Source organism: Emiliania huxleyi (assembly GCF_000372725.1).
Source record: "Emiliania huxleyi CCMP1516 unplaced genomic scaffold EMIHUscaffold_47, whole genome shotgun sequence".
NCBI classification, from domain to species: Eukaryota; Haptophyta; order Isochrysidales; family Noelaerhabdaceae; genus Emiliania; species Emiliania huxleyi.
This window is the reverse complement of record NW_005198467.1, coordinates 635,299-649,700: the sequence shown is the minus strand read 5'-3', so window position 1 is coordinate 649,700 and position 14,402 is coordinate 635,299. Positions and strand designations below refer to the sequence as shown.

The window sequence follows — 14,402 nt, the reverse complement described above, 5'->3', positions numbered from 1 at the left end:
GAGGAGAAGGTGAGAGGCGGCGCCTCCGAGGCGCTGGCAGGGAAGAGGCAGCTTGGCCGCCGAGCGCCGTCTCGCGGATGCTGAGAGTGCCCAAGACCACGTCCGGCGAGAGGCTGCCGATGGTCGACGGGCTGTTCGGTCCCGACGTCGACGATGAGCCGGCCTCGGTCCTGCTCCTGCAGCCGAGGCGGCGGCGGCGGCCGGTGAGCGCGGTCGGGAGCGCGACGCGGCGGCGGCGGATTGCGGGGGAGGCGGAGCGGGCAGGCGTGTGCCCGCGAATGGAGAGGTCGTGCGTCGCCAGCGGAGATTGAAGCGGCGAGGCCCGCCGCTCCGAGCCGCCAGCCATTCTTATGGTGGCAGGCAGCTCGGACGGCGGACCAACGTTGGTGACGCCGGCGGCCAGAGCCGGCGCGTCCTCGGACAGCGGAATCGCATAAGATGGCCCCGCATCGAGCTGGTGCCACTGCCGTGCTGGCATGGGCGGCCGAGCGCGAAAGCGTGTGTCGCTCGAAGAGGTCGTGAAGTGCAGAGCCCGCACTGTCTCGACCAAGCTGCCGTGACTACGACTTCGGCGTTCACAGCCTTGTTCTGAGAAGAAAATACGTCCTCTTCTTCACCTTTCTACCTACCTACGTCCTATGGCGCTATGCGCTGGTCTGTGAGAGGTTGAGGTGCGAGCCCTGGAGGCCCTGGGGATGGGGGGAGAGGGCCCAACTTGAGAATCGTGCTTTTTGGGTTGGGTTGGGTTGTTGGGTTGGGTTGGGTTGTTCCGCGTGAGGTTGGGTCGTCGGCGCGAAGGGTGAGGTCTCGACCGCCGCCGCTCACGCCAGCGGATGGCCACCATCGGTGTTTTTGGCTTCGCCACCGTCCAAGGCGTGCGCCATGCGCTCGCCGGCATCGAGCGAGCAACGTGATCGACCGAGCGGCTTGCTGTGTGGCCGCGTTCTTGTGGATCTCGTCGAGAGCGTTTTGCGTCCCGGCGGGTGGGAGAATGTGTGTCGTCTGAAGTGTCACTGTGTGCGTCACATCGATGTGGATAACAAGCACGGTCGATCCGTCAAAGCGATACACTCGTTCCTATCACGCTGGAAGGCTTGCACGGAGCTCTGTGCCGGCACACAGAAGAGCCGTGCGGCAAGAAGAGCTTTTTCTGTCCTTTCTTCGTTACGCCGGAAAAAACGTGTACATCGGCGTTGCGGAATGGGCTGCCATGCGCAGGAATACGACGACCTTGCCGGCCTTGCCGGTGCCATCAGCAGCGGGCTCGAGGAGACGAGGGCAGAGGCAACCATCCCAGCCAATGCCGAAGCGGAGCCGGCCACCGGCCTGGCCTCTGCCACAGATCTCGGCGTGGACGAGACGAAGCTGACGAAGTGGCGCAAGCTCGGCGGCGGCGACCTGGAGCCGGTCCTCGCGAGCGGCGCCTTCGCCCTCCTCGACGCGCAGTGGATCATCGATTTCGCTGAGTGTCGCGTATGCGGCGTTCCACTCGCCCGTTGCTGGCGGGGTGCTGGCGGCGTCCTCATCCACCGCCAGGCGCTGCCAAAAGAGGCCTTCCTCTCCCTCCCCGACCTCGTCGAGGCGACCGGTGAGTATGACCTTCCCGTCGCCGCGCTCTCCTACCCGTGGCTGACCAAGGACCACCCCGACCCGCGCGGAGCCAACCTCGCCCGCGTCGCAAGGGCGCTCAAGGCCCTGCTCACCTCTCCGTACATTACGCGGCTCGGCGTCTTTTGGGACTTCGGCTCGCTGCACCAGCACCCCGACCCCGCCAACGGCGTCATGCGCACCGAGGAGCAGAACGCGCTCTTCAAGCAGGGGCTGGGCTGCCTCGGCACGCTCTACTCCCACCCGAAGACATGGGTGCTGCGGCTGACCTCCTTCCCGGACGGCCACAAGGCGGAGGACCAGGCCGAGGGCACCAACGTGGCCAAGTACTTTGACCGCGGCTGGTGCGCCACCGAGAGCGCCTGGGCAAGCCTGACCAAGGTCAGCCTCCTCTCGCTCGACCTCGGCAAGATGCGCGACGGCGTGGAGTACGACTTGCAGAGCAGCCTCATGCGTGACTGCACCCAGGACGGCGGCCGGCGCCCTCCGCTGCTGCCGTCTGCGTTCGCGGCGGAGCTGGAGACGAAGAGCTTCACCAACGGCAAGGACGACAAGCCGCTCGTGAAGCGGCTGTACGAGGCCGCCTTCGATGAGCAGTTTGGCAAGGCGACCGTGCTGATCTACAACCTCGGCTGGGGCGACGCGGAGGCGGCGCAGCTGGCGGACGTCCTCGCGAGCGGGGCAGCGCCGCGGCTCGAGGAGCTCTGGCTCCAGCAGAACCAGATTGGCGACGAGGGCTGCAAGGCGCTGGCCGCCGCCCTCGGCAAGGAGGGGGCAGCGCCGCGGCTCGAGAAGCTCTATCTCGAGTTCAACAAGATTGGCGACGAGGGCTGCATGGCGCTGGCCGCCGCCCTCAAGGAGGGGGCAGCGCCTCGGCTCGAGAAGCTCTCTCTCTTCAGCAACCAGATTGGTGAGGCCGGCTGCAAGGTGCTGGCCGCCGCCCTCAAGGAGGGGGCCGCCCCGAGCTTGAAGGCGCGAGACACCCCCCTCGCCACACGCCCCTCCCCCGCCCAATGCTCATCGCACCTCCCCTCGCGTGCAGTCGCTCGGCGTGGGCAGCACGGACAAGAAGCAGCCTGAGCTGGTGGCCGCGTGCGAGGAGCGCGGCATCGAGCTGCGCTTTGATTGACGTACGTACAGCGACGGTGGGGGCACGTGTGGGTTTGCCGAGAGTGGGTGTATGGTCACGTGCAGTGTCGTAAGGTGAAATATGAGGAGACTGAGGATTCAGGCTTCGCTTCAGAGAGAGAGAGATCTTCGCTTCAGTGTACCACAGTGAGGTCAAAGTGAGTGAGTTTATGGACATAGGTAGGTCAACACTAAGGTAGGAGGCCGGCATATCACGGAAAAGAAAAACGATAAAGGGCAGCCGACAGCCTCCATCATTCATCAGCCTCTGGAATGTCGCTCGCCCTGGACGCTGCGGAGCTCGCCAAGCTGCCCCCGCCGGAGGTCGACTCGGTCGAGAGCTCGCCCGTCGAGAGCTGCGACGACGAGTACGAGCGCTCCGCGGTCGCCGCGCTGATCGTGCTCAGCAGCCTCGCCGAGCAGCACGCGACCGCGCAGGGGGTGGTGCCGTGCCGCCGCGCGCCGTCGACGGAGTGGGAGTCGGCAGGCTCGCAGTCTGACTCGCCGCGCGTCGTTCGGCGCAAGCTGGGAGATGGTGCGGCCGCCTCTGCCCTCTGCAGCCGCGGTGATGCGCAGACGCTCAAACACTCAAACCGCATCCAGCCGAGCCCTGCGCTGGTTCGGCGCCGCGCACGCGCACCGGCGGCCCGACGGCGTTCCCGCCCACGTCGCAGGCGGCTTCGCCCCCGGCGCACGCTTCCAGTGCCGGTATCCGGGTGCGCCCCACCCTCTGAGAGCCGTCTCGAACTCCCCCCTCGTCGCCGCCGCCACCACAGGCCCGGCTCCGTCACCACCTGCCTGTCCGTCGCCGCGCAGCCCGCGCCGCCTGGGGCCCTCCGCCGCCGCCCCGTCGCTCCGCCTCCCACCCGCCTCCCCGACCCGCCATCGCCGCAGGCTGCGGCAAGTTTTATGCCTCGACGGATGCCGTACGCCGCCCTCACAGACTGCGCACGCTGCACACCTCCAGCGTCCGGTTGTCCTCCAGTCCGAAGAAGGCGACGGCCGGGCACTCGTTCTGCTTGAGCCACTTGTAGAGCGAGACGCGCAGCCGGCAGAGCGGGCCGTGCTCTGGGCGGACAATGTGGTGCAGCCGGTTGAGAATGTAGTGCACGCTGGGCGCGGCCACCTGCGCCGACGCCCTGGTCGGCAGGCGCGCGTGGGCGGCGAGGAGCGCCGAGAGCTTTGGCTGCTTGGCCGCCACCAGGGTCGCGTGCAGGCCCTGCGCCGCGTTGAGGGGCTCGGCGTAGCCAAAGCGCACCGACGCCTGGTACAGACCGAGCTCGTCGCTGATGACGGCGAGGTCGACCCGCTCCTCGGCGGGGACAAAGGGAACGTCCTCGAAACGGACGTTCAGCAGGACGATGGTGCCCGGGAGCGAGCCGCACGCGTCGGCCAGCGTGCCGAGCGAGCGAGGCACGCGCCAGTCGTACGGCGTCAGGTAGATGCCGACGGCCCTGGTGCGGGGGTAGCCGCACGCCCGGACCGCCGCCTCGAGCGCGGGGATTCTCAGGCTGCTCGTGATGTCGGAGGACGCCGCGCCCTCCTCGGCGTCGCACTCGGCGAGGAGCAGCGCCGCCTCCTCCTCGCGCCCCCAGTTGTACGTGCTCAGCACGCCAAAGACGGCCAGCGCGATGACGATCGGCACCCACCCCGAGTTTGCAATCTTGAGCAGGTTGGACGACCAGAGCAGCCCGTCGACGACGAGGAGCGGGAGGCACACGAGCAGCGCGGAGCCGGCACACCACTTCCACGCGCGGCGCAGCACCAGGTAGAGCAGCACCGTCGTGGCGACAAAGGTGGTGGTGACGGCGATCCCGTAGGCGCCCGCGAGGGCGGAGGACGTCTTGAAGGCGAGCGCGAGTACGATGCAGAGCGCGAGCAGCAGCAAGTTTGCCGATTGGATGAACACCTGCCCCTTGTTTTTGTCGTCGGTGTGCACTACCTTGGTCCGCGGCATGAAGCCGGCCTGCACCGCCTGAGAGAGCACCGAGAAGACGCCCGAGAGGAGCGCCTGCGAGGCGATGACCGCGGCGAGGATCGCGAGCGCGAGGAGCGGGTAGCGCAGGCTCGACGGCGCCGAGCCGTAAAAGGTGCCCGCGGAGTCGGCGAGCAGCTCTGGCCTCCTCAGCAGCGCAGCCGCCTGCCCGATGTACTGCAGGACGAGCGAGGGAAAGACGAGCGCGAACCACGCCGTCATGATTGGGCGCCGGCCAAAGTGCCCCATGTCGGCGTACAGCGCCTCGGCGCCCGTCACCGTCAGCACGATGCCCGCGAGCGACTTCCAGGCCTCGTACCCTCTGCACGTGCCCGAGAACCAGTAGTGCCAGAGCCAGTACGGGTTGAAGCCGCGCGCGACGATGGCCGCCTCTGCCGAGTAGCGGCACGTGTTGTACACGCCGAGGGCACAGATGACGAGGAACCACAGGCTCATGATTGGGCCGTACACGAGGCCGATCGCCTTGGAGCCAAAGCTCTGCACGCCAAAGAGCACGACGAGGATCGCGACGCAGAGCCAGGCGAGCACCGCGTCGCTCTCGATCGGGAGCCCCTCGATGGCGCCGAGCACGCTCATCACCGGCGTGATGGCGCCGTCGCCAATGAGCAGCGAGGTGCCAATCATGCCGAGGGCCGCGGTGAAGCCAACCAGCCGCGGCTCGGCCGCCCTTGTGCCGACGGCGCGCAGCACCACCTGCATCAGCGCGAGCGAGCCGCCCTCGCCTACAAACACCAAAACAGGAGCTGTCGAGCCCCCGGCACGTGCATCCGCCACGGCAGAGCTCCTCGCTATGCCCTCGCCGTTGTGGTCGATTTGCATGACGATGACGCCATACTTGAAGCAGACGACGACCGCAATCACCCAAAAGATGGAGGAGAAGATGCCCGTCAGCTCGTCCTCGCGCATCTGCTGGTCCGCAGCGGCGAGCGCGTCGATGCCGAGCTCGAGGTAGATGCCGCCAAAGGTGTAGAGCGGACTGGTCCCGATGTCGCCAAAGACGACTCCGGTCGCGCCGAGGCAGAGGGAGAGGAACTGCCTCCACGAAGGCGCCGCGCCGTGCTGCCCTGTCGCCGCCGCCTGCCACTTCTTCTGCTCGGGCGGCCTGGTGGCCGGAGGCGCCTCGGGCGGAACGTCGACCGCCACCTTCCAGGAAGAGCGCCTCATCGCTCTGCTCCCGTCCGGGAGGCTGGACTCAGAGGGCACGGATGGGAGCTCGGCGTCGGCGACGAGAGAGGTGCGGAGGCTCGGAGGCTCGGACATCGGCGGATGTTCCCTCCACGGCGCGCACCTGCTGGCAGGCTTGGCCGGTGATCCGTGCGCGAGGCGTCGGCCTGCACAGCCAGCGCGAGGCGTCGGCCTGCCGAGCCGGCTGGGCCGTTAGAGCGCGAGGCGTCGGCTTCCGAGCTGGCACCGCCGGCACTCCTTCAGGAGGAGGGACGCACGCACGACCTCAACCTTTTTTCTTTTGGCACAATTAGTGCCAGTGCGCGCCAGTCCCGTGCCCAGTGTTGTGCGAGGGAGTTTTGTTGTAAAATTCTTTTTTGGCCTTGGGTGCCGGATGGCCGCTGCGAGTGTGTGTGTGTGTGGGGGGGGGGGGGGGGGGAGCGGCAGTGAGCGGGCGCGAGCGGAGCGCGAGTGTGCGTGCGGGCGGGCGGCGGGGGACGGGCGGCTACGAGCAAAACTAGGGGAGAAAAAGCGGAGATCCTAGGTTCCTAGCTCGCTGGGAGACGTGCGCAACCTAAAGTTGGGAATAGGAAAGAAAGACTACTCGCGCTCCTCTGCTGCCCTCTAGCAGTCCCACTCGTCCGAGTTGCTACCCTAGTCGCTGTCCTCCCCGCCGCTGCTCGCGAGCAGGCTGCTGTCCTCTCCGTCAGAGGAAGCAGGCGTCGGCGGCCGGCTCGCCCACATCTCGATCTTCTTGGGCGCGAACTGGTGCTCTCGGTCGCCGTGGCCCAGCTGGCCATAGAACCCGCCGCCCCCGTCCAGACAGATCCATCGGCGGTGAGGGCGAGGCTATGGGTCCCAGCCGAGACAGCGGCCACGCGCTGCCCAGCGAAGGCCTCGACCCTCTTCGGCAGCAGCTGCCTCTGCTGGTCGCCGTGGCCCAACCGGCCATAGCCTCCAGCGCCCCAGCTCCAGACGGCGCCATCGGCAGTGATGGAGAGGCTGTGGGCGCCTCCAGCCGACACGGCGACAACGCGCCGACCAGCAAAGGCCTCGATCTTTTCTGGCAGCAGCTGCCGCTGCTCGTCGCCGTGACCCAGCTTGCCATTGCCTCCCCAGCCCCAGCTCCAGAGGCTGCCGTCGGCGATGATTGCGAGGCTGTAATCAAATCCAGCCGACACAGCGACGACGCGCTGCGCCAAGGCCTCGATCTTCTTTGGCAGCAGCTGCCTCTGCTGGTCGCCGTGGCCCAACCGGCCATAGCCTCCAGCGCCCCAGCTCCAGACGGCGCCGTCGGCAGTGATGGCGAGGCTGTGGGCGTCTCCAGCCGACACGGCGACGACGCGCTGGCCAGCCAAGGCCTCGACCTTCTTTGGCAGCAGCTGGTTCTGCAGGTTGCCGTGGCCCAGCCGGCCATAGAGACCATCGCCCCAGCTCCAAACCTCTCCGTCGGCGGTGAGGATGAGGTTGTGGTAGCCTCCAGCCGACACAGCGACGACGCGTCTGCCAGCAAAGGCCTCGATCTGCTTCGGCTGCCACTGCTCCTCCTCGTCACCGTGGCCCAACCGTCCCCATTCTCCAACGCCCCAGCTCCAGACAGAGCCGTCAGCGGTGAGGGCGAGGCTGTGCCCGCCTCCAGCCGCCACGCTCACAGCGCGCTCACCCAGCGTCGACGGGAGGCGCGTCGGCGTGTTGAGCCGCGTCACGCCCTCGCCGTGCCCGAGCAGTCCCGGCATCCAGCTCTCAGCCTTGCCGCACGACAAGAGCCGCCCCTCGCCGTCGATGAAAACGCTGTGCTGACGGTCTGCCGCCGCCCTCGCCGGCGGGTTGGACTCGCACAGCAGCGCCGAATAGCACAGCCACCGCACGGCGCAGCCTTCGCCCTCTGGATGCGCCGGCAGCTCGAAGCCGCGCTCTTGCGCCCACAAGCGGATGCCCTCCACCGCAAGCGAGGCGTGAAAGAGGAGGGAGACGGCCGCGGCGCGAGCGATGTCGGCGGGGTCGCAGCGAGAGACGACGCGCACGAGGAGCTCCGTGGGGAGGTCGAGGAGGCGGGTGGGCGGCGGTGTGTCTCGCGCGGGCGCGGCGGTGGCGGCGGAGGCGAGGCGGCGCGAGCGGCGGCGCGAAGGGGTGGACATCGCGAGAAAAAGAAATTTACGGGTCAATGAGTGGGGGAAGAAGCCGCGAGAACAAGGGACCGGCAGGCGGCGGCGTCGCAGGACGAGGCAGAAGAGAACGAGGCGACAGAGGAGGAAGTGACAAGGAAGGGAGGGATGGGAGGACGGCACGCCGCCACCACACAGGGATTTTAACCCACGCGAGTTTACATTTTTTTCTCGCAAAGTAAACTCCGCGAAATCTCCTCGACATCGCTGAGAGAGAGCTGGCCGCCATGTCCCTCGCCTTCTCTTCGGCCGCGCTCGCGTTCGGCGGCGCCACGCCGGTGGTGCACCGGCCGGGCCTGCGGGCGCCCCAGCCCGTCGTCATGAGCGCCGCCTCCGACCTCCGGAACGGGCTCGCAGCAGGCGCGCCGGCCGCGCCGCGCCGCAGCCTCTCGTTAGGGAATCGGGGGTGGCGCAGCCCACCTCTTCACCCTTGCGCGCCGCGCCGCGCCGCGCGCCCGCCCCCCTCCCGCCCGCCCGGACGCTCGCGGCCCGCTCACCGCCGCTCCCCCTTCCCATATCGCAGCGGCCATCGCGGCCACCGTCGGCGTCCAGGCCGCGTCTGCGGCCGAGCCGTGGCCGTACTCGACGCTGCTCGACCGCGTCAACGCGGACGAGGTGGCCAAGGTGGCCTTCTCGGAGGACGGGACCAAGGTGGTCGCCTTTGACGACAAGGGCGACCACCAGGTCCAGGTCTTTCCCGGCGGCGACGCGGAGCTCGTCGCGCAGCTGCGCAAGCACAACGTGCAGTTTGCGGTGGTGCCGCGTCCCGAGGCGAACCCGCTCTTCTCGGCGCTGGGGACGTTTGGCGGCGTGCTGATCAACTTCCTGCCGCTCATCCTCCTCATCGGCCTCAACGTCCTCGCCTCGCGCGGTGGCGGCATGGGCGGGCCGGGCGGCGGCATGGGCGGGCCGGGCGCAATCGGAAAGTCCAAGTCGCAGATCCAGATGGAGCCAAACACGGGCGTGACGTTCGAGGACGTGGCGGGCTGCGACGGCTCCAAGCTCGAGCTCACCGAGATCGTCGAGTTCCTCAAGAACCCTGCTAAGTACTCTGCACTCGGCGCAAAGATCCCGCGCGGTGCGCGCGGCCCCGCCGCCACTTGCACCACCGCACCTCCGCACCTCCGCCCTCGCCGCCGCCGCCCTCACACCCGCCGCCGCTGCCGCCGCCCTCGCCTCCGCCCTCGCCTCCGCCCGCCCCGCCGCCGCCGCCGCCGCCGCCGCCGCCGCCGCCGCCGCCGCCCGCCCCGCCGCCGCCCTCGCCTCCGCCCTCTCGACTGACGCGCCGTCGTCCCGCGTGGCTCAGGCGCCATCATGGAGGGTCCGCCCGGCACGGGCAAGACGCTGCTCGCGCGCGCCGTCGCGGGGGAGGCGGGCGTCCCCTACCGCCACGGGATTGAACCCACACTGGATTCGAGACTCTGGAGGTATGGTATTAGGCGGGCGTCCCCTTCATCTCCGCCTCGGGCTCCGAGTTTGTCGAGATGTTTGTCGGCGTCGGCGCGTCGCGCGTGCGCGACCTCTTCTCGCAGGCAGCACTCCTCGCCTACTCTCCCCCGATCTCGTCTCGCCACGCCTCGCCAGACTTCTCGCCAACACCCCGCCACACCTCGCTCCTCACCACACCCCGCCACGCCCCGCCACGCCCCGCCACGCCCCGCCTGGAGGACCATAGACAGAACGCTGAGACGTGAGAGAGCTCAGTGAACACGCGCTTAGGCTTACGGCGGGGTACCCTCACTGTCACATGACGTGTCGTACCTGTCGCCACACCTCGCCAACATCTCGCCAACTTCTCGCCACCGCCGTACATGTCGCCACACCTCGCCAACATCTCGCCAACATCTCGCCAACATCTCGCCAACATCTCGCCAACATCCCGCCACCGCAGGCGAAGAAGAACGCGCCCTGCATCGTCTTCATCGACGAGATCGACGCGATCGGCGGCGCGCGCGCGGGCGGCCAGGGCGGTGGCATGGGCGGCGGAGGCAACGACGAGCGTGAGCAGACCCTCAACCAGATCCTGACCGAGATGGACGGCTTCGACGGAAACAGCGGCGTCATCGTCCTCGCGGCGACCAACCGCGCGGACACGCTCGACTCGGCGCTGCTGCGGCCGGGCCGCTTCGACCGGCGCGTGCCCGTCGATTTGCCCGACGTCAAGGGCCGCCTCGAGATCCTCAAGGTGCATCTCTCCCCACATCTCCCCACATCTCCCCACATCTCCCCACATCTCCCCACATCTCCCCACCTCTCCCCACCTCTCCCCACATCTCCCCCTATCCCGCCTCGAGATCCTCAAGGTGGATGCGCGCGGCAAGCCGCATCTCCCCCTATCCCCCCCTCCCCCCCCCCTCTCCCCCTCTCTCCCCCTCTCTCCCCCTCTCTCCCCTATCTCAAGGCACATGCGCGCGGCACGCCGCTCGCCCCTCCCCTACCCCACGGCACCCGAACCCACCCTCCCCTACCCCACACGGCACCCGAACCCACCCTCCCCTACCCACACGGTACCCGAACCCACCCTCCCCTACCCCACACGGCACCCGAACCCACCCTCCCCTACCCCACACGGTACCCGAACCCGACCAGGTGCACATGATCAAGCGGCGGCTCGCCCCTCCCCTACCCCACGGCACCCGAACCCACCCTCCCCTACCCCACACGGTACCCGAACCCGACCAGGTGCACGCGCGCGGCAAGCCGCTCGCCCCGGAGCTCGACCTCAACATCATCGCCAAGCGGACCACCGGCTTCTCGGGCGCGTCGCTCGCAAACCTGCTCAACGAGGCGGCGATCGTCGCGGCGCGCAAGGACGCGACCGAGATTGGCTACGAGCAGGTCCATCTCTCGCCAGATCTCAGCCATATCTCGCCATATCTCCCCCAGGCGTGGCTCGACCTCATCTCCTCCCCACATCTCGCCATATCTCGCCATATCTCGCCATATCTCAGCCAGATCTCGCCATATCTCCCCCAGGCGTGGCTCGACCTCATCTCTCCCCCATCTCTCGCCATATCTCGCCATATCCTAGCCATATCTCAGCCATATCTCGCCATATCTCCCCCAGGCGTGGCTCGACCTCATCTCTCCCCCATCTCTCGCCATATCTCGCCATATCTCGCCACATCTCAACCAGATCTCGCCATATCTCCCCCAGGTCGACTACGCGATTGACCGCGTGACGGTCGGGATGCAAAAGACGACGGGCACCTCCTTCCCCGCCCGCCAGCGCCTCGTCGCCTACCACGAGGCCGGCCACGCGGTCATGGGCCTCCTCTCGCCCGACTACGACCTGGTCACAAAGGTGACGGTCATCCCGCGCACAAACGGCGCGACGCCGGCGTCACCCCCCGCCTCACGGCTCGTTCGCGGCCTTTGCCCCGAAGCTTCTCGGACCCTTCCTCGTAGGCGCGGGCGGCTTCACCCTCTTCACGCCCTCCGAGGAGCGGCTCGAGTCCGGCATGTACTCGAAGCGCTACCTCGAGTCGCAGCTCGCCGTCGCGCTCGGCGGCCGCGTCGCGGAGGAGATTGCCTTTGGCGAGGAGGAGGTGACGACGGGCGCGTCGGGCGACCTGCAGCAGGCGCGCAGCATCGCGCGGCGGATGGGTTCACCGTGGCTGCCGCGGGGATCCCCTACCCACCCCGGCCCCGAACCCACAGGTGCGCAGCATCGCGCGGCGGATGGTTGCGCAGTGGGGTTTCGCCTTTGACGAGCTCGGCGGCGGCCCCGTGGCGTGGGAGACGCCGGAGGGTAACGGGCTGATGCAGCCCAAGGTTGCGTCGCCCGACATGGAGGCGCAGATCGACAAGCAGGTGCAGGAGATTGTGACGCGCGCGTTTGAGAACTGCATGAACACGCTCACCGAGAACAAGGCGCTGCTGGACGCGGTGACGGAGCGGCTGATCGAGAAGGAGACGATCGACTACGACGAGCTCCTCGAGATGCGCGATGCCCACTTTGGCGGCGCCTCTCCCGCCGGGCTCTCCACCGCCGCCGCGTAGAGGGAGCGGCCGGCGCGAGAGCGCCCGAGGGGGCCGCGCCCAGAGCAGCAGCAGCATGGGAAGGAGGACCCCCCCCCCCCCCCCACCCCCCCCCGAGGAGGCGCGAGGCGGTCTGATCCATGAGGGCTGGTTCCTCCGGAGCTAGCGGCCTCCAGCCCCTCGTGCCGCTTCCCTCGCCTGTTTGTATGACGAGATCGTGTCACGTGTGTGCGGCGTCCGCGCTTCCCCCCTCCCTGTGTTTGAGGGGCTTGCCTACATGTTGTGGCTTCTCTCCTAGTAAAAAGTAATATATCCGCTTTTACTTCCCAAAACCCGGAGGCGGCCGGACGTGCCTCCACCGGCACGCCGCTTCCGACAGGGTGAGGGAAGGTTCGACGCACCCCCGGATTGGGAAGAGAGATCCCAGGAGCACGCTCCTGGGCTGTCCGCCCCGCCCCCACTTGCCCTGACTGCACAGGATAGCGTGCCCCGACAAACGGCGACACATAGCGGGGGACGCTGCGCCGGGGGGTATGCCTAACTTTGGTGCTTTGTGTGGGTCGCGTTCCCTTGGTAGCTGTGTGGTTGAAGCCCTCGTGCCGCTGGCTTGCCCCTTCCAGCGGCTGGCCCCTCGAGGCTGTCGGTGCTTGGCGGGAGGAGGGGGAGAGGGAGGCCCGGTGGGAGGAGAGGGAGAGGGAGGCCCGGTGGGAGGGGAGGGAGAGGGAGGCCGCCTTGGGCTCTTCTCCTCCCCCCTCCCTGGGCTCTTCTCCTCTCCCCACCCTGGGCTCTTCTCCCCTCCTCCCTGGTACTCTCGGCCTGATTACCGGAGCGACTGCCGGAGCAGACGCTGGGGGGACACTCGCGCCCGGAGGCGGTACGCACGACCCGGAGGCGTGGGGATGGGGGGGGGGCCGCGCCGCCGCCGCCGTGCCGCCTTCTCCCGCTTTGACCTCCCCCAGCTGCTTCTCCTCAAATCAACCTGTGAGCTTGCGAGGCGGCGGGGGTGGGAGTGCTCTCGGGCGGCGTGTGCGAGCGCGCGCTCTCGGCGCTGTCCTGCAGTATGCCACGCCGGAGCAGTGCATGCAGAGCTGCAGCGCTGAGCCCGAGTGCGCATGCGTGCAACTCGACACCACCGCTGACTGCTACATGCTTCGCCCCGCTGCATGTCGCGATCCGTCCTCGCTGCCACGTGATGACTGCTTGCGGCCAAGCGCAGTACACGCCGCTGCCGCCGGAGCCGCTGCCGTTGCCGCCACCTTCCCCACCGCCGTATCCTCCTGGCCAGGCGCCTGCTCCGCCCCCGTCGCCCCCCGGGCACCCGTCCCGCAGGCGAAAGGAGAAGACGAATTTTTAAATCTGTCAGAGTGGTAACTATTGGCACGAATACGCGTGCTGCGGCTTCGGCATATAAACCTACATCTATTCGTGGGGTGGACAGCTATATCACAGGTGCATCTTCTTGTTAAGTTTATTAAGGCAAACGCCCCCGGCCATGGGACCCACCGAAAATACATGCATCATGACGGACGGAACAAGCCGATGCCCCGTTGACTTCTTGAAACCTTTCCCGGTCAGTCAGTCAGTCAGTGTTACACACGTCCTAGCATGGACGACGGGGCACACGCACTCGCGGAAACACAGGGCATTACACACGAGGCGTTGTGTGCGTTCTCAGGGAAAGGCATCACCACAGACAAAAGTTTAGTCAGAGGGGCAGCGGTGGGGACCCCCACTCACGACCCCGCGAGCGCCTGTAGCGAGCTGTCCATCGCTGCATTGGTTCTCGCCAAGCATGAGCGCACTGGTTTAGTGCGCGCAATGCGCGGGGAGGGCGGCCTAGCCCTCGCTGGCATGGCAAAGAAGGCGTCGGGCGGGCGCCTGTTCTCCAGCGCCTGGCGCCAGGCCGAGCGATCGGCGGCGAGCTCGGGCCACCTCGAGCGGTCGATGTGGAACTTGTCGAGCGCGGTGCGGATGCTGCGCCCAAACGTCATGTTGGGGCACCCGATCGGCCGGCCGTGAGGCACCCACGATGAGAGCATGCGACGAGGTAGGCGATTGAAATCCATCCTGCTGACATGCCCGAGCCAGCCCAGCCGGCGTCGGTCGATGTAGTAGTCGATGAAGTCGAGACCTAGCCTGGCGCAGAGTTCGCCAGTCGTGATGTGGTGCTCCCACACGTGCTTGCGAGTGACACGACACATCGCACGCACGCACTGTGCGTGGAAGACGCGGAGACGGTGGAGGAGGCGCTCGGTGAGCGCCCAGCACTCGCACCCGTATAGAGCAGGATGGAGAGGATGAGCGAGGTGTAGACCGCGCGCTTGGCGGCAAACGAGACGTCCCTCGAGCTTTTTCCCGGT

General features: G+C 67.8%; 3 protein-coding genes across 3 annotated transcripts; 2 read left to right on the top strand and 1 right to left on the bottom strand.

Moving 5' to 3' along the window:
* Nucleotides 1-1,200: 1,200 nt before the first annotated feature.
* On the top strand, nt 1,201-2,737 carry EMIHUDRAFT_211351 (hypothetical protein; the record flags this gene model as incomplete). The annotated part of the gene is made up of 2 exons (XM_005768102.1): nt 1,201-2,535; nt 2,651-2,737. The coding sequence occupies 2 exons, from the start codon at nt 1,201-1,203 to the stop codon at nt 2,735-2,737; spliced, it is 1,422 nt and encodes a 473-aa protein (XP_005768159.1).
* Nucleotides 2,738-3,282: 545 nt separating this feature from the next.
* EMIHUDRAFT_427627 (hypothetical protein) lies at nt 3,283-5,896 on the bottom strand (the record flags this gene model as incomplete). The annotated part of the gene is made up of 2 exons (XM_005768101.1): nt 3,283-5,449; nt 5,507-5,896. The coding sequence occupies 2 exons, from the start codon at nt 5,894-5,896 to the stop codon at nt 3,674-3,676; spliced, it is 2,166 nt and encodes a 721-aa protein (XP_005768158.1). The 3' UTR covers nt 3,283-3,673.
* Nucleotides 5,897-8,266: 2,370 nt separating this feature from the next.
* Nucleotides 8,267-12,063, top strand: EMIHUDRAFT_427625 (ATP-dependent metalloprotease FtsH; the record flags this gene model as incomplete). The annotated part of the gene is made up of 9 exons (XM_005768100.1): nt 8,267-8,421; nt 8,585-9,139; nt 9,368-9,432; nt 9,501-9,593; nt 9,953-10,246; nt 10,744-10,899; nt 11,219-11,371; nt 11,448-11,674; nt 11,730-12,063. The coding sequence occupies exons 1-9, from the start codon at nt 8,289-8,291 to the stop codon at nt 12,061-12,063; spliced, it is 2,010 nt and encodes a 669-aa protein (XP_005768157.1). The 5' UTR covers nt 8,267-8,288.
* Between the last annotated feature and the right edge of the window lie 2,339 nt (nt 12,064-14,402).